General features: G+C 48.3%; 1 protein-coding gene across 1 annotated transcript in view; it reads right to left on the reverse strand.

The window, feature by feature from the left end:
• Positions 1–21,532, reverse strand: part of AUTS2 (autism susceptibility candidate 2) — a gene marked incomplete at its 5' end in the record, with an annotated part of 1,129,652 nt that overhangs the window by 7,990 nt on the left and 1,100,130 nt on the right. The window contains 10 exons of the mRNA XM_014544397.1: positions 224–301; positions 3,835–3,976; positions 7,352–7,423; positions 9,056–9,085; positions 10,253–10,324; positions 13,139–13,234; positions 16,468–16,512; positions 18,615–18,835; positions 19,890–20,143; positions 21,397–21,528. Coding sequence (XP_014399883.1) covers positions 224–301; positions 3,835–3,976; positions 7,352–7,423; positions 9,056–9,085; positions 10,253–10,324; positions 13,139–13,234; positions 16,468–16,512; positions 18,615–18,835; positions 19,890–20,143; positions 21,397–21,528 — 1,142 coding nt within the window. The remainder of the gene's footprint in view (positions 1–223; positions 302–3,834; positions 3,977–7,351; positions 7,424–9,055; positions 9,086–10,252; positions 10,325–13,138; positions 13,235–16,467; positions 16,513–18,614; positions 18,836–19,889; positions 20,144–21,396; positions 21,529–21,532) is intronic.

Consider the following 21,532-nt stretch of genomic DNA (forward strand, 5'->3'; position numbering starts at 1 on the left):
CCAGCCAGAGCACCGGGCTGCTCCCTGAAGAGTGTGCCATCAGAGATGCTGAACTCTGGAGGCGCATGGCACCTACTCAGACTTCCACAAGTCACCGTCCCCTCCCTGAGGAGTAAGCGAGGCGGCTAGGATCACGGCCAACTTGCCAGGAAGTGTGGCAGGGCCTTAGTAAAGAGGTTTTCTGAAACACACCCATCACTGCCCGTCACTGTGGGCAACTCACCGAGGTGAGCAGCAGGGTTGAGGAAGTTGCTGTGATGAGGAGGCGGCCCAAAAGGGGTCCCCGTGGGGTGTGCAGCACCTGTGGAGACAAACACAGCAGATCAGATCCCCCAGGAAGCCAGCTTCTGCAATGCAGCTGGCTCCTAGTGGCCTGCCGAGCCCAAGAGGGAACATGTGAAGGAAGGACAGGCTAGGGCCACCCAGGCAATACCAGGAAGAAAGACACTGACGGACAATTAGAATCATCAAAAAACACTGCTGGGGACGGGGGTTCTATAACCAAAAAAGGTCAGAGGAGAAATGCCGGGTTAAAAAATGTCAGGTAAAGTTCTTCACTGAAGGAAGGAGAGCCACACTCTGTCCATGGCTCACCGCCTCTCCGAGAGGGGATGTCTGACCATGATGGAGCCAGTCTTTCACTCTGAGAGACGCTGGTGTGGAGACTATACGTCCTAACGCCTGGCTCAGGAGCGGCCACATGAAGCTGCCTGTCTGGGCTGCTTGGCTCTGGGCCCAGCCCTGCACTGGAGGACAGTGTAAGCCCGGCCCTAAGAAACGGCTGTGCTCCTCTGGGTCCTGGGAGACGGGTCCCCTGCTTTTGCTCAGTCTGCAGTGCCGGGTCAGCCAGTTTACTCACAGGTTCTAGACGCTAATAATCTGTGTGTGGTGTTTTTTAATACTCACCTGAGGACATTTTTCCATTGATTTTTAGAGAGAGTGGAAGGGAGAGGGAGAGACACAAAGAGAGAAACATCGACGTGAGAGAGATACATCGATTGGTTGCCTCCTGCACCCGCCCTGACCAGGACCAGGGATTGAGCCTGCAGCCGAGGTACATGTCCTTGACTAGAATCGAACCTGCGACCCTTCAGTCCACAGGCTGGCACTTTTTCCACTGAGCCAACCCAGCCAGGGCAGACACTAATAATCTTATAACTGGCTCTACTCGTCTGCCCACCAGAGAACTCAGGCCTAACTTTGTGGTTTTTCCTTTATCCATATTTCCTCCTCTACTTTATAATTTGCCTTACACAATATGTACAGTGGGGCCTTGACTTACGAGTGTCCCGACTAATGAGTTTTTTGAGATACCAGCTGTCTCTCAGCCGATTTTTTGCATTGAGTTGACAGAGTAATTTGAGTTAACGAGCTCCTTAACGAGCTCGGTCTCGGAACGAATTAAACTCGTAAGTCAAGGCCCCACTGTACTTAAGATGCCTTAAATCCTTTTCTTGAAGGGAGCTGGGGAAAGAAAGAGAGAGCGAGCTCACATGTGAATCAGGGAAGGACAGTATCCTGAGAGCTCGGGGCCCACACTGGCTGGTGGCTGTGAGGGGGAGCTGAGGAGGCAGGCTCGGCTCTGGCCAGGGTCATCTGAAGAGGCCCCTTTAGTTTATTCCAGGCACTAGTGCCCAACGGTAGGACAAAAGTGGCTGAATTAACAAGTGTGCGCCAATTTTACATACCGGTTAAAAGTTTCACCAAATAATCATTTGGAGCAGAATCCAATATTGCTGGTACTACAAAAGATTACCTCCCAGAAGCGAAGGCTAAACAGGGCCTAATGACTTCACTAACAACTATTCTAGAATCCCTTGCACTTAGGCTAAATTCCTATGAACAAGTACAAGTTTCTGCAGAAACACAGATTAAAATGGAGGGTAGTCCCATCCCAAACCCCCAGTGACTCGGTTTATGTTCCGGATCGTTGTCCCCCAGCCTGCAAGGGACCATAGTCCGGGGTGTGGAAGAGCCCCCCAGCACAGAGGCCCCCATCCAGTGTCCCAGAATTAGAAGGCACCCGAGCAGTTCTCTGCTCAGCCCTAGACGGTGACTTGCTCTCCACCCAAAAAGTGCAGAAATGATACCCTGTCTCCACAGAGCGGATGTAGCCCAGCACACTCATTAGTTATTAGAGGTGCAGCTAAATAAAAACCTGGCTGAACACTGTGTGGTGCAAGCTCATTAATGCTTCTGGGAAGACAGGAGCTTTGCCGGGCCCGGGCCCCAGGGTGCCTTGCAGTCCCCAAGTTATTGAAGCAAAAGAAGCCCATTCATCTGCTTGGCCCAGATGGAAGCCAGGGAGAAATCTATTTCTCTCCCAAAATTGCTCTTAACGTAGCCCTGTCTCAGAGCCTAGATGCCATGGTAACAAGGCCTTCAAATACGTCCCTAGACAGAACTGACAGAGGAAAACCTGAGACCTTCGCAAATTCCATCTACCCTCCAGGGCGATTCACTGGCTTTGGCGACAAAGCCCATTAAAATGATGACTTCTCGCAATGTGGGTGTTTCTCTCATCTTGAATGAAGAGCTTTAGGTCCACCAAAAGCAAGTCCTGGATAAAAGCCTGGGAAGGCGGCAGGCAGGGTGGATGTGCAACTTGTTCCCTGATGAGAAGCAGGAGCCCCTCGGAGACTTATGTCCAGAAGAATACATTCTACCCAGCACGGTGGGGCGGTATTAGACTATGGAGCTGGTCACTACAGGGAGCCTTGTGGCGTTGCTTACTATTTTATCAAGTGGGGACCAGGCGCCCGCACTGAGGACAGCTTTAGGAAAGACCGAATAAGGAACCTTTGCTACGAGGCTGTGCTCATCCACCCAATCCTCCCACCAGCCACTGCCTTTCGTTTGCATGGACCTGGTGCACAGGCTGGTGGCCACGTGAGCAGTGACCCTCAGCGGCCCCCAGCCCCCGGCTGTGCGCACTCTCAGATGTTAACGAGCATATCTCCTGGGTGTTTCATACCCTGTCCCCTACACTTCCTCCATTATTACAACCAACCAGCAGCCAACTGATCCACCCTCCCTATCACAGGCCCTGCTGCCAGCCACTAGCATAACTGTAGAGGGACCCTTGGACAATGTGGGAGTTAGGGGCGCCAACCCCCTGCCAGGAGAAAACCCGCATATAACTTTTGACTCCCCTGAAACTTAACTACTAATAGCCTACTGTTGACCAGATGCCTTACTCATAACATAAAAAGTCGACTAACGTATTTTCTATAAGTATTATATGCTGTATTCTTAAATAAAGTTAGAGAAAAGAAAATGTTAAGAAAATCATAAGGAAGAGAAATACATTTGCAGCGCTGTGTGTATTCAGTGAAAAAACCCACATATATGTGGACCCACATGGTTCAAACTGTGCTGTTCAAGGCTCAGCTGTATTTCTTTATCTTCAGACCCTCAAACACAGCATGACTGAGCATCGTGGTGCAAAGCCACTGAGCTCTGTGGGCACCAAAGTGAGGGCAACCGCAACCTTACAAAAGTGCTGGGTCGATTCCTTCCCATTTGCCCTTTCGAACGTTCTGATCTTTCTTCAGCAGTGGTTGATGTGCTTGTGAGTTATACTGGCTTAATATAGAAGCAAATAACGAGCCAAAGCAACGTGAGTCCCTGAAGGGAAAGATGATGCTTGTTTCCTTCTTTAAGGGAGAAGGATGTATCAACGAAGGAGGCCCATTTCCCTTGCTGCACTGCGAGTGGCCTCCCGGCCGGCAGGAACTGTTTTGTAGGGAGTGACTGCTGAGCGGTGGCCCAGAGCGCAAACACAAAGCCACCCAAGAACAACCTGTCTCAGTGCCCCGGGCCCTCGGAACTCACCTGCGGCAGAGAACAAGGTCGAAGGCCGTGCCAGGTCGTGGGGGTGGTGGATGGCTCCAAAGAGGCTGGGGCCCGGAGGACGGCTCAGGAACTCGGGTTTCAGTCCGAAGTCCAGTTTATGTGGGTCTGACTGCATCTGTTTCTAAAGCAGCAAAGGGGGGAAATAACAGATGACGTCCCCAGAGGATCGGCAGGGAAGAAGGACATTAATGAGTGGCTGAGACCGAGAGACTTGGTGCACTCGGGCTCCGAGCCCCCATCAGGTGTGAGTTTGCGAATGCTGTGAGGACCCAGCAACCCACAGTGTTTAACCCTCGATGCCAGGATAGCAGCTCAGCCAAGAGAGGGCAGCAGGGCTGGCTACTGGGCAGCACCTGCCTCTCAAATCAGAGGGTCAAGTGGCAATAAAATCATATCTTTATTTACTCAAACCACCACCCCATCCGAAGTAGCTTATGATTCCAAGTAAAGGCCCATTTTAGCAAGTTTTCAAATGAGCATTTTAAAGCTCATTTTATTATGATTTCTGCACGAATATTCTTCTGTGTAAATTAATTGTTTAATGACTCTTTACCATACTCTAATAGATCACAGTACATTAGGAACTGAAAGTTATGAAGAAATATTTGCATGCCTACAAGCTAATTTTCAAATGATCATTGTTACACACTTAAAAAAAACCCCCACACAAATAAAGAGGAATATTAATTTAACTAATAGGGGTCTTTTCTTTGCCTACTAAGCCCAATTACTTGAGAAGAGATCAGTCCAGACCAGAAAACTACCAGGAACCTCTCGTTGTGAAGTCCTTGCCATCAACGGCAATCGCTCTACTTTCTCTTATTTGTACATCTGCCCTCAAGCTCACCTGTCAGCTTGCCTTCCCCCAGGGCTGCAGGGATTGGCGCCCAATCTGCCTCCTGACTCCTTAACCCGCCATCTTTTTTAATGGGCAAATACCAATTTTATTTCTATGCCGTAGTAATATATATTTCAAGATGAAACTTGAAATTATTATTTAAAATTACTTAAAATAGCAGTATTACTTTTTTCAATTACGGTTACGTTCAGTGTTATTTTGTTATTAGTTTCAGTGTACAGCATGGTGGTTAGACAATCACATACTTTACAAGGTGTCCCCCCTGATATGTCCAGTACCCACCTGGCACCATCCATAGTGATTAGATACTATTGACTGGATTTCCTACCAGGCAGCACTCAAACATTATCATTGCGAAGCTGCCCCACCTTCTCAACTCTCAATAGCCCTCTCAGAATCAGCTCGCACCCCCTTGGACAAGCACCAATCCCTTCCCCACACCCTGGGGCTTGGGGTCCGAAGCTCCAGAGCCTCCGTGTCCTTGTCACCTCCTCCCTGCTCTCCAGTCCCCTGCTCCTTCACAGCCCTCAGCTGCCTCTGACACTGCGCTTCCAATTTCTCAGGCGCATCTGACACTCTCAGCCCACTGGGTTCCACTCCTCCGCCAACTCAATTCTCTCATGTTCTGCCATAAGTAAACCCTGTCCCGCGGTACAAATCGACACGTGTGAGAATCAGAGACACGTCCGCTGTTCCTCACTGCCGCAGGTTGCCAGCCCACGCATCCATCACACCTATTTAGGATGAAGCTGCCTGAGCACCGGGAGCTGGAAGCAAGCCCCCTGGAAGCAGGCGGCACGCTCACCATTTTTTGTGCTCGCCCTGATCCTCGCCACTGAACTCTAAGCAACAGAAACCGGGCCAGCAGAGTGCCCTCTGAGCCGGGCACAGTAGGGAGCTTGCAGGCAGTAGGCTCCCTCCAAGAAATATTTGGTGAGTGACTAAAAGAATGAGTAAATGAACGTTAAAGAAAAAAGTGGGGGGGGGGGCAATGTAATTTCTGCTCAAATCTACAGGGAATACTGTCATGGAAGTCCCGCTATAAGGTAATAGCCAAACCCCCAGACGAAGCTTCTAATCCACTATAAATCTATAAAAACCTTTTGAATGGCTCCTTTAATTTGGTTGCCAAATTATTTAGTGCTAATATTGCACGGTACACAGCACAGTTCCATTAACCACAAGGCAGGTCCATGAAGCAAAATGGCGCTTGGGGATTACAGAGCGCTTGCTGGAGAGGGAAGACGAACAGCCAGCTCGTGTAGAAGAGGCCTCCCTAATTGAATTGGGATAATGAAGGTTTTAGTCCCCGGGGACACTTTCATGGAAAGGAAGTTGCTAAAAGGGCACACACAGCATCCTTCATCTCTTTTACAGGAGGACATGTCTTAACCTACCGTTCCACCAACCACATCACCCAGAACAGAAAGCAAGTCGAGCTAAGTGTCAGCATCTAGTTTGCTCGTCAAGGTGCCCACCTTGACAAACCCAGTCGAACCATGAGGCTTCTCATTAAACCTCGCCCAACAATGAGGTAAAAGTGAGCAAAGCTCACTGATAGGTGTCAGGAGAAAGAGCAGGTATTTGGCACCAAAGCAAATATCTGAGTGGCTTTCAAACTTTTACAGGTTGGTTTTTAAAAAGTCAACTAACCATTAAACAAAAAACATGAAAAAACCATTTCTGTGGTCACTTGCTCGCCCTCCATGTTATTGCCTTCTTTTATTATTCTTATAATGGCTCCCAAGTGCTGTTGGGACTGAAAGCTTATTACTGAAAACCTGGGTTACCTGAAGCTTGTTGGATGACTGGGCGGACTCCTTCCCCCCATTTTTCCAGGCGTAGTTACACAGAATGTAAAATCTAAGTCGTCAGTTACTCTGCTCCCAACCCCAACCAGTGACGTCATAGCTGGTCAACTGCAGAAGTCTCTGACCACTTCCCTACTTTGTCCTAAAGGCCTGGTAAAGCATGCTATGTGTTCACCTGTGTGATGGGAACAGATGAAGAAGCAAAGTCATCTGTGGACAGGGGCAGACTAGCCAGACGGTGGTTCTGACAAGTACTGATTGGGTTCTAACCTCTGGCACCGGTCATCAGGAGGACCAGGGAAGACCAAATACTACCTCTACAGGAGTCATTTTTTAATCTGTGCCGAAGAATCATGTAGGGCTTAAATTACTCGATCATTTTCCCAAAGCTCTAAAATGAAAAGGACACACCCATTCTTACAGGAAAGAAAACTTTTGTACAGGTCTTCCTGCCGGCTCCACTCCCCCTGGGACTCCATCAGGGTCTGCGATAATAAACCTGTCCCATTGGAGGCATCTGGTCTATGGATTTTCCCTAAAATGATTAATTATTTTGGGATCTCATCTACATTTAAACTCTTTAGATCAATAAGGTGACAAAAATCTTATTTTTTTTTTTTAAGGAAAAAAATCATCAGGGAGTTGTCAGTTCGCCTGTTTTGTCCTTTTGCTGGTGGTTTCCCTAATGAACAGTAAGATTCCAAGCCGCGTTTTAACAGAGACTGGATCCTGCCTGCCAGGGGTCTCAGAATCTGTTCACATGCTCCCATGTGGGGGGATCACACGCGAGCCCGGGGCCCCACCCGGGCTGGGGAGGCAGACTGACCTTGACTTTCTGTTGGTGGTGGTAGATCTGCCAGGCAATGTGCACGTGCATCGCACACCACTTCCCTGGTTTCTGCAAAGAGAAACAGCGACGTGGTCAGGAGACCTTTCAGAGAAAACCGCCTTCATTTCCCCAAAGCTCTCAGCAGATTTGGGCTATGGAGGCTTTTTCACGAGGCAACAGTGCTTTCTACCCCAGTGCCCCTGTCCGCAGCTCCCCAGTGCCCAGGCCGAACGCCCCCCATCGGCGCCCTCCCCTCCCACGGGGTCCGGAGCTGGTGGGCTCCTCAGAACACCGCACTTGGTGAGGACCTCCCGTCACCCAGGACAGGACGGCAAACGCCTGAGGCCCACTCTGTGTCTCTGCTCCCCTTCTGTCCGGTGCCAGCTGGCAGACCTGGGAGCGGGGGAGCCCTGCTTAACAAACGTGGCCGTGCTAATGCAAACCGGCCGTTCCGAGAGCTCATTAGTGCCTGGGAATCATTCAAAACAAGGGAGGGTCCAGACCCCGGGTAACCCCGCCAGCCCCGGCTCTCCTGAACCCCCCAAGCAAGACAAAGGAGGTTCACACAGTTTCCTGAAGCCCAGTTCTTAGGGGTGCTTCCCTGAGAGCCACTGCCCATTCGTGCTGTGGGCACTGCCTTTCTAAGTCAAACACGGAGAGAAAGACGAGCACTCAGTTCTTCCTACTCTCTAGGCCTCTTCACGGGTTGGTAACTTCCCGTCCTGCTCTATGAGCAGGGGAGCGGCGGTGGTGTGCTGTCTTCCCACCTGGAGGCAGCGAACATCTCTTCCCACCGTTTGTATTCTTGCTACGTAATCTACCCAGGAGCTCCAAATGTGCGCTAACTACGGGATGGGTGAGGATAAACAATGCCCACTCCCACGCTGGCAAGGACAGCCACTTCCAGTGTCGACAGGAAGGAGCCGGTTCTAAAACATATACTTAGATCCAAGTCTGGGTCAGTGTTCTTTTATAATGAAATTATGGGTCATCACCTAAGTGATGGCACAAATCCTTTTCTCCCCTTTTTGAGGAATTGAATGATCTGATTTTACACACCAGGAGCGGATGAAGTATGGCAGGGCATCTTCTAGCTATCCATCTTCCAGCCAACCATCCATCCTCCCTCCCGCCCCAACCAACCAAGCCCGTCAGCATTCATCCAGGGGTCATCTGCTGGCCACGGTCCAGACCTCTAAGACATTAGCGTGCCAACGCTCACAGTATCCCTTCTCTGCACCAGAGAAGTAGGCTGAATGGCTGTGACACGTCGACACCACTTACTGCAGAACGAGGCAGCCCCAGCCAAGACAAACAGCCCCAGACTTTCTAGGTGCAAGACTCGGGGAAACCCTACTTTCAGCCTGTAGCTCAATTCTTCCCCTGTAAGTTCCCAGCAGCCTAACCTTTCACCAGAACTGCTAACAAGAGCATCGAACTCCGGTGGATTTTACCTGTTAGCTTTACCTCCACAGCCTGGCTTCCTCCAACACTAAAGCAAAACTGTTCGGGCCATTTGCAATCATACCACCTGAGAAACCCAACCCAACCAACCCACAACCCAACCCAACCAACAGAAAGGCCACTGCAGCGTTTCATTCCCGAGCTCCTGGGGCTTGTTTCCTCAAAGTGGATTTGTGTTTCTAACCCACGGGGAGTCACACAGAGGCTGCGAAAACAGTTCCAGAAGAAGCTCCTTACCCTTAACATAGGTCTGAAAGGATCTGTCAACTGTGAAGAGAAAATGACAACTTGGTTACATGCCTGTCACTCAAACAATTGCTCTAATTAACAAATTTGTAGTGCTTCATTAGGAGGGGAAATTAAAATGTTAGAATTTTACTTTTAAATGAAGCCCTTTTGGAGGATAATTAACCCATTTTCACACCATCAAGAGTGCCAACTGTCCCCTCCCCCACGGCACAAGCCCTGGTGGCTTCACTGACAAGCCCCCTGAACAAGTTCAATCAAGAGCGGTCTGCCCTCGGGCAACAGAATTTGCTCACATTACACATCTGAGGAGTTTCACTACCTCATGCAGCCCCCCCAAACCACGCGGCCTGGGTCCGAGGGAGAAGGGCCATCAGACCGTGGACGCGCACGGCTGGATGGGAGTGGGCATCTGGGGAGCGTGTCCTTCCAGACACGGAGCAGAACTAGGCTACCTCAACCAACGCCCTTAATTCGATGGCTGCACAGTACTAAGAGGTGTTAGACATTGTAAAGAAGTTCACTAAACATCATAAACATACTTACATAGTTGAGTCATTTTAAACTTCTACCTAACTCTGGTCACCAATTTCTGACTGCCCTTACCCAGGGAAAAAGACAATATTGTAAAAGGTCGTCATTTTGCACATGTACTACAAAGATGAGTGTAAACAACAATCAATGAACAAGGTTATGTATAACTTTAAATTCTTTTTTGAGAGTACATAGAGGCAGACACTGTGAATAAGTAACACAACCACAGCATAATGGATATTTTATGTTAGTGGAGAGCCAGAACTTCCTGACCCCAGGAAAAAAAATGCTCAATGCTTCTCTCTTCAAAACATTGTACAGTTATTTCTTTTGTGTAAGAGAAATGTAAGGAGATCCAGATGAGAAGATGAGCTGAATGCTACCGACACAAGCTCAAGTGCAGAATCCTTGACCTCAGACCGTAAGCCATTCCTCTGTCCCCAAGTCGGCACACCCTGTCCGGTGGCCACAGATGAGCAGAAGAGACATTATTTTCTAAGAGTAACTGGCATTTTCTTCCACAAACTAGAAGGAACAGCTCAAAGAGAAGCCCACTGGGATGAGCTAGAAGGAGCGAGCACTGGGCTGGCTGTCCCACGCACACAACCCCCTTCCCACTCTGTTACCTGGGATCAAGCCCGACTTTGTACGTACCCTCGGGTCCTTTTGAAGTAGAGTGTGCGGGACTGTCCCAGGTCGAGCAGCAACATCGATCGGGTTGGATGTCTACAAATTAATCAGACCACAACTGAGGGAGCATATAACGTGTATCGTGAAATTCTTTCACTCAGAATTACAGAAGTCAAACGCTGTTGTTTATGTTCAGTACTGTGTCCTATAGTTTCAGGTGCATGGCATGGTGGCTAGAAAATCATACACTTCACAGAGTGTTTCCCCTGACATTCCCAGTACCCACCTGGCGCCATACATAGTTATTACAGTGTTACTGACTGTATTCCCTAAGCTGCACTTTACACCCCCGAGACTGTTCTGGAACTGCCAATTTGTACTTCTTAATCCCTTCACCTTCCCTTTCCACCCAGCCCCCCGTTTTGCTTCATTCTGGAACATGAGTTAACAGTTTCCTTTTCCTCAGTGATCACATGTGCTCCCATCAGGACTCGCACCCTCTGTTCTCCAGGCACCCTGGGCAGAGACTGCCTCTCTCTCCAGCAATGGCATCTGAAGCCAGAGGCCACAGTTTGCTGCAATGAAGAGCAAAAGGCCCAAAAAGAGGATCAAGACACGGAAGCGCTGCCCGGAACCCGGCCACTCGCAGCCCCGTCACCGCTTTATCACCAGGCAGACATTCCAAGGACTGCTTAGGTGAACATCATCATCATTTGCTCTATCAGGTGCTTCTCATCAGAATAACTGGAAGTGTTTCAGACATTAAGCTAACGCTCTAAATTTTAACTGGCAGACAATAACAAGGAATTATGCTCCGTAATTACTCATTAGCAGTGGTGGAAATGGGACAGGAGAACCTAATTTAGGGACCACACAGATTTACATTCAGTGATTTCTAAAGTAATTCTGCTTCATCTTTCCTACTCCCCACACCCTTCTTAGGTCTCGTTAATAACACTAACCCTATCTGTAGGCTTTCGTCCTTTGAATTAACAATAGCAACAAAAAGCCTACTTTTGGCACAAGCAGCCACTACTTCCTAGTGCAGTGATGGCGAACCTTTTGAGCTCGGCGTGTCAGCATTTTGAAAAACCCTAACTTAACTCTGGTGCCGTGTCACATATAGAAATTTTTTGATATTTGCAACCATAGTAAAACAAAGACTTATATTTTTGATATTTATTTTATATATTTAAATGCCATTTAACAAAGAAAAATCAACCAAAAAAATGAGTTTGCGTGTCACCTCTGACACGTGTGTCATAGGTTCACCATCACTGTCCTAGTGGGTAAAGGTTTCAGAAAAATTTTCACCAGGTATGTTATTCAAGAAATCACAACCTCTAAGAATCCCTTGGGGGGCGGGGTGGAGGGGGGGAGCGGAGAGAGCTCAGGTTTAGGCACAAAGCTTGCCTACAAAGAGAAGAAGAAAAAAAAAAAAAGAAAGAAAAGCAATCAGCATATATACAACCAACAATTAAGCTGGAGTTGTTAACAGCCTGATTTGCATACATATGAAGAACTCACTAATGAACTGCAATCTACATATTCAATCAGTAAGATGGCCTGGAAAGGCCTATTTCAACACCAGGAGAGACACTTTCTTGCCCAGATGTAGTTTTCTGTGTGATTGGATAATTGTGAGTGAGGGAAATAGTCTAATTTATTAAATGACCTACCAGTCTGTTTGGGGATGTGCGAGAGATTTGTGGAAACCTAGAGGGGACGGACCAGGGTCCGGGGGAGTAGTAATGAGCAGATGGGGGAAGGAGTTTAAAAATCACCATCATTTTATCCCAAGATAGGAGATGTTTCACACGGCCGTCCTAAAGGCCTTGTGTACATATAACCTGGCTTATAAACTGTAACCCTGTGCAGGTAAATGTGGTTTCTAAGGTGTAGCCATCCCACCCTAACGCTTTTTAATTTCTTTTCCTATTTCTAGTATTAAGGCAACATGCTTTTGGAAATGTAATATGTGCTGATCCTGGGAGACTCTGGCCCAAAATAGGGGTTTTGTCTAAGAAATGAGATGGAAAATAACAAGAAAACCACAGTCACACACCACCAAATTTCCTACTTTAAAATCTGAGAAGGGTTCCTCGCATGAGAAGTACATTGTGGGGTTTTTGGTATGAACGTGAAGTAGGGACTGTAGCAGATTTAAAGTCACAAAAGGGTCGAATTTCTGGGAATTACTCCTCAGTCTTGACCCTCAGAGGTAACTGTGGCACCAGCATATCCCTGATGAAGTAGGAAAGAATGTGGCCATCATAAAGGGGGAAAGGTTAACTTCACATTAGGATGTCAGTGATGAAGGATCCTTGGCTTTGGCGTGTCCGGTGCAGGTGAGGGGCGGTGCAGGGGAGGGAACGTGTAGGGGAGGGCGGGAGGACTGAGGGGCGGAGGGGGAAGAGCACAGGAAAGGTGGTGCTGCTCTTCTATCTGCAGACAGATGGGGCCGCGGGGAAACGAGGGAGAATAAAAACCCATAGTTAAAAATACGTAATTTTAGTTTAGAACCTTTTCCTTCCCTTTTGTTAAAATCAATAAAGGCTCAGCTTTGCATCTTTGCTAATAAAATGTACCCCAAGGACGACTTCGTGCACATACATCTGACATTTGATAGAATTCTGACCAGAAGCTATGTCCACAATTTTGGTGGGAAAAATATACATCTATTCTGATATTTTTAAAGAGCACAGGAAATCCTAGCTCAACTGAGATTACATGGGTAGTACAAATTGAAAATTAAATTTGGCTGAAGTTTAAAACTACATGGAGCAGAAAAAAAGATTCCCCCTCTAATCCCAGAAAAGTTACAGGTGAGAGATCGTAGAACCCACCGCGTGCTTGGCCTGCGGCTCCACTTACAAGCATGCATGTGCGTTTCCACTGAAAGGTGCTTACCTTCGGCTGAAATGCTCCTTGTAGTGAACCAAAGGGGCCAGTGGGTGGAATCATAGGGGGGATGCCCGACACCGCAGGAGGGTAGGAATGGAAGAGCTGTGGCCAGAGACGGAGAGGGGAAAAGCTGTTAGCAGGAGGCGAACAATGCACTCCAAGTCCCTTCCCACAGAAAGACAGCAACATCAGCAAGCCAAGCAATCTCAGTTTGATGCTATTAGTCAAGAAGCCACGATGAAATGATCACACAGATGTGCCACGAATGCTTAACTCAAAAACTTAAAAGTAGTTCAGAATCAATCAGTCAACAAATGATGTCCCAGATGAGGACATCATTAGAAAGGGAGCTTTCCTAATTATTAATTGTTAAATCGATACAAGTCCTAAACGGTTGGAGGTTTTAATGCATATAAAAAAACAGGAGGGGGTGCTGAGCCAAATAAGATGCCCAGAAAATTACAAGTTAATTAGAAAAAGAAAAAGAGAAGAAGGAAAAAAAAAAAAGAAGGAAGAAAAAGAAGCAAGTCTTTATGAGTTCCAGGATTTTATACCATTAAAACTCAATTAGTTCTTTTAGATTTTTAATAGTTTGAGGAAATGAGAAAATATTCACAATCCTTGCTTCATTAGGTTGCTCTAGAAGTGGCAGCTCCAGAGGACAATGTAATTGTCTCATCTGAAATGATGACAAATATTTGTGGGAGGATCAAATAAAAGGACTCAATACAGACCCTCAGTGGAGCCGCCCACTCTTCTGCAAGATGGACAAGCTCACTGGAGCTCCCAGTCAGTGAGGGAGAAGAATGATTCTGAATTAAGCATATACATTCCCTTGAATTAATAGTTTATGGACAGCACAGGGGAGGAAAGAGATATACAGAAATAGTGAGGACAATGCAAACACGTCTTTTCCTCTAAAAACTCTGAGATTCTATTGCTCTGGTTCCTACTTTGATCCAATCACCATACAGATATTTAAGTAACATCCCACCTATATGGTTTTGTGTGTGTGTGTGTGTGTGTGTGTGTGTGTATAAACAGTAATAATTCAAGCTTTCCTAATAATGCACTTATGTCAGCTATTTCTAGGTAACGCCTGGAATCCACATTTTAGAATCCTGTCTGTTTTCAGAGCACGTTCTCGTTCTTTATTTCATTTTCTCCCTTCAATGATGCAGCAAAGTTTTCCAGACTAATTGCTGAACTAAAAAAATACACTTAAACAGTGATTGCAAGCCAAGTGCCCTCATTTAAAACTACTTTTAAGTCTAAAATTGTGTTTTAGATACTTGAGTGCATTGCATCTTAATTCCCCGTATAACGTCCGAATCCCCAAAGCAGGGGAGACTAAGCATTTCACATATTACCCACGATAACCAGTAATATGAAATAACTCCCACAGTACACTGCATGAAGCAGAGTAATTAAATACATGCCACACTAAAACACACCCAACTTTCTTTACTCTGCCTCCAGGTGGGTGTTTTTACTTTAATGTTGTCAATAAAAAACTGCTGTTCTCACCATTTTCCTTTCGCCTGATTCCATTACTAACGCTTTTAGAATATAGCTACCTATCCGCCCTTGACTAAAAATCTTAAGTATGTAAGCAATAAAATGTAAACCTTCCAAAAATCCAGGTCCCCAGGCTCACTCTCCATCTCCAATCTAGAACTCTCTGAGGAGTATGCATCCAGAAAGGCAAGCCACCTGTTGATGCCCTAAACTTTCTCTAAGATGACTTTTGTTATAGCTGGGCCTTAATTCAAATCAGCAAGATACAGACAAAGGGAAGAGATCTGATGATGATTAAGATGGGGTCCCAGGAGCTCAAACATGCTTTCTTCATCCCTTTCTGAAGAGGCCTTCCTCATGTTATTTCTGAATGTCTTTAGACTGATTCTTCCTTGTTTTCCAGTATTTTCTAGTCTTGACTTCTCAGATACACCCAGGACTAACACAGTGCGTTATTATCTGGTTTTAAGCATGAATGAATCCACAGCCTTGGCTGACCTATTAAGTTGCACTTCTGTTCAAATGATAACACTATTTAAAAATCAAAGCAAGAACAGTTGAGGATGGAGAATCAACATGGCTACTAGCAATTATTAATCTTCCTTCCTCCTGGTTTCATTTGAAAAATACAAATAAGTCTCTGAGCAAAGAAACTTGCACAGTTTCAGGTAAAAATGATGCAGTATTCACTCCACAATCAAAATATCATGGTAAGATGTTCGAGGTCTTTGTATAAACAGAAGGCCTTGCCTTATAAGTAACTGAACGTAAGACAGAGGCTGGTACCAATGTAATGTCCGGACTGATTCTTCCTTGTTTTCCAGTATTTCTAGTCTTGACTTCTCAGATACACCCAGGACTAACACAGTGTGTAATTATCTGGTTTTAAGCATGAATGAATCCACAGCCTTGGCTGACCTATTAAGTTGCACTTCTGTTCAAATGATAACACTATTTAAAAATCAAAGCAAGAACAGTTGAGGATGGAGAATCAACATGGCTACTAGCAATTATTAATCTTCCTTCCTCCTGGTTTCATTTGAAAAATACAAATAAGTCTCTGAGCAAAGAAACTTGCACAGTTTCAGGTAAAAATGATGCAGTATTCACTCCACAATCAAAATATCATGGTAAGATGTTCGAGGTCTTTGTATAAACAGAAGGCCTTGCCTTATAAGTAACTGAACGTAAGACAGAGGCTGGTACCAATGTAATGTCCGGACCAGACTCTTAAAATTGTGTGAAACAAGTATTATTTCTAATAAAGAAGAATGAGCTTAAAGAGAAAACTATCATCCATTTCATTTTTAAGGCCTTTCATTTACATATCTTTGTTTTCAGTCGTACACAAGCATGGGAGGACAAGAGCAGCAGGTGCTCTGCATGTAGTCGAAACACCTGCCTGGTGAAGAGCCCTGAGTCAAAAAGATAAGAGGACTTTCTATTTGGAGGGAATAACTCAAGTCGAATTCCAGGAACTCTGTGGATGGTGATATTTCAACTGATGACTGAAACCTTGAAAGTACGAGTCAACTGCAGACACCCCCGCTCTGCGGGACCGATGCCTCACTTCCAGGGAAGTCCAAGTTGGCTTCCAAGTCTGACGTTTACTTATGATCTTTTGATTCCAAAGATGATACTGCATCTTTACCCAAAAGCAAACGTCACAAAAGCAAGCATCCAAAAGTGACGAGGAGCAATGGGAATTCTTGCGAAGATGAGTAAGGAAAGCCGCTAGTCATTCATTGGTTTGAGGCGAGAGCACAGAAAATGGAAAAGCAGTTACAGTGAACGCATAGCATGGTAATGAGACTCACACTGTGCCGGTAGAATGGGTCAACTTTTGTAGGGTATTTGTCAAACTGTAAAGGGATCAAAGCAAAAGCTAGTTACTTAGAGAATCTACATTTCTGTTCACTGCTTCAGGGAGGTAGCCCTCCGCAAGCTCCGGTCATTAGGCTGCCATCAGACCCCACAGCCTCACTGTACATGAAGCCATACAAGCTCCTGAGTCACTCTGACAAGAAACCAACAAAAGTGGAAAAACAAAGAGAAAACCCACACAGTGCAGTTAGGTCCTGGCCGCACTATTGTCTCTTCTACTCAGTACTCAGAGACTGGCCCAGACCAACCATCTAACCTGGAGAAAGAGGCAGTTACTCAGGCAAATCGGAGAGAAGGCAGCATTTGACCTGTTTATCTAGAGAATTCCTCCATTTTCGCCTTCACTTTGGCAGAAGAATTGTCCATTCAGCTGTCTTCTGAAATGTATTACGCCCAACACAGAGCACTTTGGGCTAGGGCGCTAGGCCGTACAAGCTTTCTCGTGAGCAGAAAAGAGTGTGCCCTTGTTTCCTCTAAATCAGCGGTTCTCAACCTGTGGGTCGAGACCCCTTTGGCGGTCGAATGACCCTTTCACAGGGGTCGCCTAAGACCATCCTGCATATCAGATATTTACATGACGATTCATAACAGTAGCAACATTACAGTTATGAAGTAGCAACGAAAATAATTTTATGGTTGGGTCACAACATGAGGAACTGTATTTAAAGGGCCAGAAGGTTGAGAACCACTGCTCTAAATAATGCCGTCACCTGGGTGCTGTAACTCCCCTCTTTCCGATTTAATGTATTCATGAAACACCTCACTCAGGCGGCATAAACGCTTTCCCAGCCTAACAAGCCCTTGAAGATATAACTGTTGAAAAGTCTAGTTCCTCCAGAAAAAAGAAAAAGATACAGGATTTGGTCCCAAGACCTCATCTCTAATCTTCTAAATAAAATTTATAAAATAAACTTTAAAATACATATTTAAAAAAAATAGGTTGAAAAAAAAAATGGGGGAGAGCACAGGAAGAGAGGCAACAAAATTTGGTGAAGGGGATGCCTCTTAATATCATGGAACTGAGCCCGGCCGATGCGGCTCAGTGGTTGAGAGTCGACCTGTGAACCAGGAGGTCACAGTTCGACACCCAGTCAGGGCACATGCCCAGGTTTCGGGCTCGATCCCAAAGAGGGGGGGTGCAGGAGGCAGCCGATCAATGATTCTCTCCCATTGATGTTTCTATCTCTTTCTCCCTTCTCCCTTCCTCTCTGAAATCAATAAAAATATTTAAAAATATACTTATTTTAAAAACATGAATGGAATCTCTTCTCACAATGCCTATATTAACTGCCTTAAAATCAAGTATTTGATAGTAACAAAAATTAAGCAAACCACTCTATTACTCACTGTTGTGGACAGGGCTCTGTTTCAGGAGACTTAGCATCCTAATACAGCATGTCACTATGGATCTTAAGTTACAAAAAGTCCGAGCTGCTTCTCCCAGCATGCATTAGACCCCAGTCAAGACTAAGGCCACGGTTGTGGCCAGCAATACCTCTTACTGGGGCTGGGCTCTGTCCCTGCAGGGTGCATAGCTACCTGACCCCTTGCCGACAGAGCACAATAGCAGACCTGCACCATCTTATAGAATACAAGAAATTAAAAACCTCCAGCATCTGAAAGGGCAGAGTACCCCACGTGGTCCAAGTCTCCTGACAGCCCCTTTACCCCCGCCTCTTCCTGCCCCTGGCACTCTCTGAGTATTGATTTGTTCGTATGGGTGCAAAGCACTGACAGAGAGATTTATCTGGTGGTGCCCCCCAGCATGTTACAGAAAATAAAGTTGCCCTGTAAGTCAAGGTCACTGCCAACACGGGATGTGACTGTTCCGAGGGCACTTAGGAGAAAACGCACCCACAGTGCCGGACAGAACTCTGGGCAAGTTCCTTTTCCGGCCCAGGTCAGTGCTGGCTGCAGCAGGCACTCCCCCTTCCTTCCAACCAACACGAACAAGGCCCAAGGAGCCGCCAGCCGCTGGCACTCCCCCTCCGATCTCCTGCCCGGCCGCCCACTCCAACCCTGCCATCTGCATAAGGAGCCGTGCTCTACTTATCCTCACATTTCTGCCTGGGGTACGCACCATGGGAGGTGCTGGCGTCGGCATGATGGCGGTGGGCGGGATGGCGTGGGGGAACGGCGTGAAGGTGTGCTGGTGCGTGTGCTGATGCGTGTGCTGGTGCTGGTGCTGGTGCTGGTGGAACTCGGTGCGCAGGTAGGGCGGTGGGCCCAGGGAGGCCCCGCGGTCAGCACTCTGAGAGGCCAAGAAGCGCGTGTTCAGTTCCTGTCGCAGGATGTCTTGCTCTGGAAGAGAAGGGGAGGGGCAGAATGGCACCTGTCCTTGCAACAGTCATTTCCTTCAGAACAGGACATCCTCGTGCCTGAGGAAGGAGGGACCAGGGCGGAGGCACAGGAACGGGGCTCTCGGGGTGCAGCCGGGGCCTCAGATGGAGGCTGACGCTAACAGGGCCCAGCCACAGTGCGATCCTCCTGGCTTTGAAGGACCGTCTGTCACTGTGGTGCACCGACAGACTCCAGGCCAATGTCCCAGGTCAGCTTTCAGCTCTGTGGCTGCCAGCCGAGTGACCCTGGGCGTGGCTCACCGCCCATCTGTGCCTCAGCTTCCTCATCAATCGGTTGGGACACTCCTGACTACCTCAGGGGTTTATTTTGAGGGTTAAAGGAATCAACATAGTAAGTGCTTAAGAACAGTGACTGGTGTGCTAATTAATAACCGCCAACTGTTTACACGGCAGAGCTCACGTGCCTCCTCAAGGGTAAATCTCTGCGTGACGACTCTCTGTAGCAGGTCTAACATAGCTACCATGGACCCGAAATGGGGCACCGGTCCTGGTTAACAAACACAGGTGAGGAGAAAAGGACCCAGTATCTGATACTAGGCCTGTCCTTAAAATTCTGGGATGCACTGTTACAACAAGTGCACCTGCCCACCCTGGAGCCAGAGGCCCTGTCCACCTGGAAGAAACCCCTTAAACCAGGCTGCAGTCCAACAGCCCGGAATGGAGCAGACATGGGCCTGGGAAGCCTTGGTCGCTGCAGTGGGAGGCGGACGACAGGGCACAGGATCCGTGTTTCACTTAACTCATGGCTCCAAACACAGCGGCTCTCTCTGGCGTGCCCTGTTTGCCTGGCCTGTGCTAGGTGGGTGTGGGTGCTAGTACCTGTTTATGCTGAATCTCAGCCCACAAAGGATTGATGACAAGGTGGCGCCCAACAAAACTGAAAATCCCAAATACACAGAACCCAGCGATCAGGGACGGACAATAGAGACAGTGGGTGAGGCCGCCGGCGAGGGAGAGTGGGACTCGGGGGAGCAGGGCCCGGGCCTCCGTCCTACCTGAGTAAGTGCTCCCGGCCGGGTGTCCGGGGACCTGCAGACTCCCTGATGTCAGCGGTGGTGGAGGAGGCAGAGCAGTGGGAGGGGCAAACATATTGGGGTGATGGGAGTGTGCGGGGGGCTGGAGGGTGGGCGTGAAGCTGTGCAGTGGGCTATGGTTGGGCAGTGAGAGGGGGAACGGGGAGGCTGAGGGGTGGTGGGAGATGTGAGGAGGGGCCGGCTGAGTCTTCGCTGGAGTGCTGCTTCTGCTACTGCTGTTGGAGACCGAAAGAGAGAGGAAGAAAGAGGCAAGCAATTAATTTTCTTTAATAAAAAAATCCCGTCTCCCTGCTCAGAGCCATTCAATGCCTTTCTCTTGCCCCTCCTCAGAGACCCTGCCCTGTGCGCACGAGCAGCCTCTCTGGAGCTCACGCCTCCCCTGCACCTGCCGCCACCTGCGGACACAGCGACTGTGACCAGACAGCGATTCGACCCCAAACCCCAACGCTCCACCTTCAGCGGTCAGGCTCTCATCTCTGTCCCTAGAGGCCCACGCTTCCCATCTTGCACCAGCCATGCTTCCTATACAGCAACAGTGAACCAAGGGAGTGAGAGTGAGGACTTGCATTCACCCTGTCTGACACCACCTCGGAAATGAAGTCGCACAGAGAAGAGGTGAGCCAGGGAGCTGGGCTTCCCTGTCACCTCTACTTTCTGGAGGCCACGGAAATGGCCTTGGGCAGAGGGGGGCCTGGCCCATGGGGAAGGTACAGCCCCAGCCTGGCTGTTTCCTCACCTGTCACAGGGAGGGGAAAGCAAGCCCCTGAACGCCGGGGCCAGGGCCAGACCATTGCCATGAAAGCAACAGCAAAGACACCAAGCCCATGAGGCGTGAGGTAGAGTTACCACCCCTGGGACAACACGATCCCGCCTCCCTGTCCTCCGCAGCTCTCCTCTGGGCTAGCTTTTCAACTCTCCGTTGCCATTTGGCCGAACAAGACAGAAGAGGGCCTGGGTCTCTCTAAGGAAGCCTCCTTGTGGACACCCAGCTTGTTTCTTCTCCAACTGCCTGACCCACCTCAAACCAGACTGCCCCTCAGTCCCATCCTCCCGGCCTCCGTGAGAGCAGCTCCTTTCAAACCTCCGCCCTCCTCAGAGGCCCTTTTGAGACTGAACCCGCAGGGTTCGCTGCTGGGCCTCACTTTCCACTCCCGCCTCACCCTCGGGGCTCCAGGCATGGCACCCTCAGCTCTGCTTCTTCCCCATCCTCTCCTTCCTGCCTTCTCCCTCAGGAGCCTGCAGATATTTCAGTTCTTTACAATGTCCTCACTACCCAACCCAAGCTGTCCTCTCCCAGGAGACCAAGTCCCACCTCACCGTCCCTTTCTGTCTCTACTTCGGAGAGAACACAGTGACAATGTTTTCAACAAGGAAGCTCCCGTCTCCCCGGGAACCTCTTCCCCACTGCTTCTGGCTCGTCCCATAGCAGATGGCAAAGGGCAGGCAGAAGCAGAGCAGGCCGGCTCACCTTAAGCTGTTGAGGCTCAGGCTGCTGCTGTTGTAGGCTGACAGGGGCTGGGGCAGGCTCTGGGAGGCGGGGTGGGCCTGCACAGGGGGCAGGCTCTGGTGCAGCAGCTGGGGGGACTGCAGCCGGGGCGGCCTCT

Source organism: Myotis brandtii, unplaced genomic scaffold (assembly GCF_000412655.1).
Source record: "Myotis brandtii unplaced genomic scaffold, ASM41265v1 scaffold363, whole genome shotgun sequence".
Taxonomy (NCBI): Eukaryota; Metazoa; Chordata; class Mammalia; order Chiroptera; family Vespertilionidae; genus Myotis; species Myotis brandtii.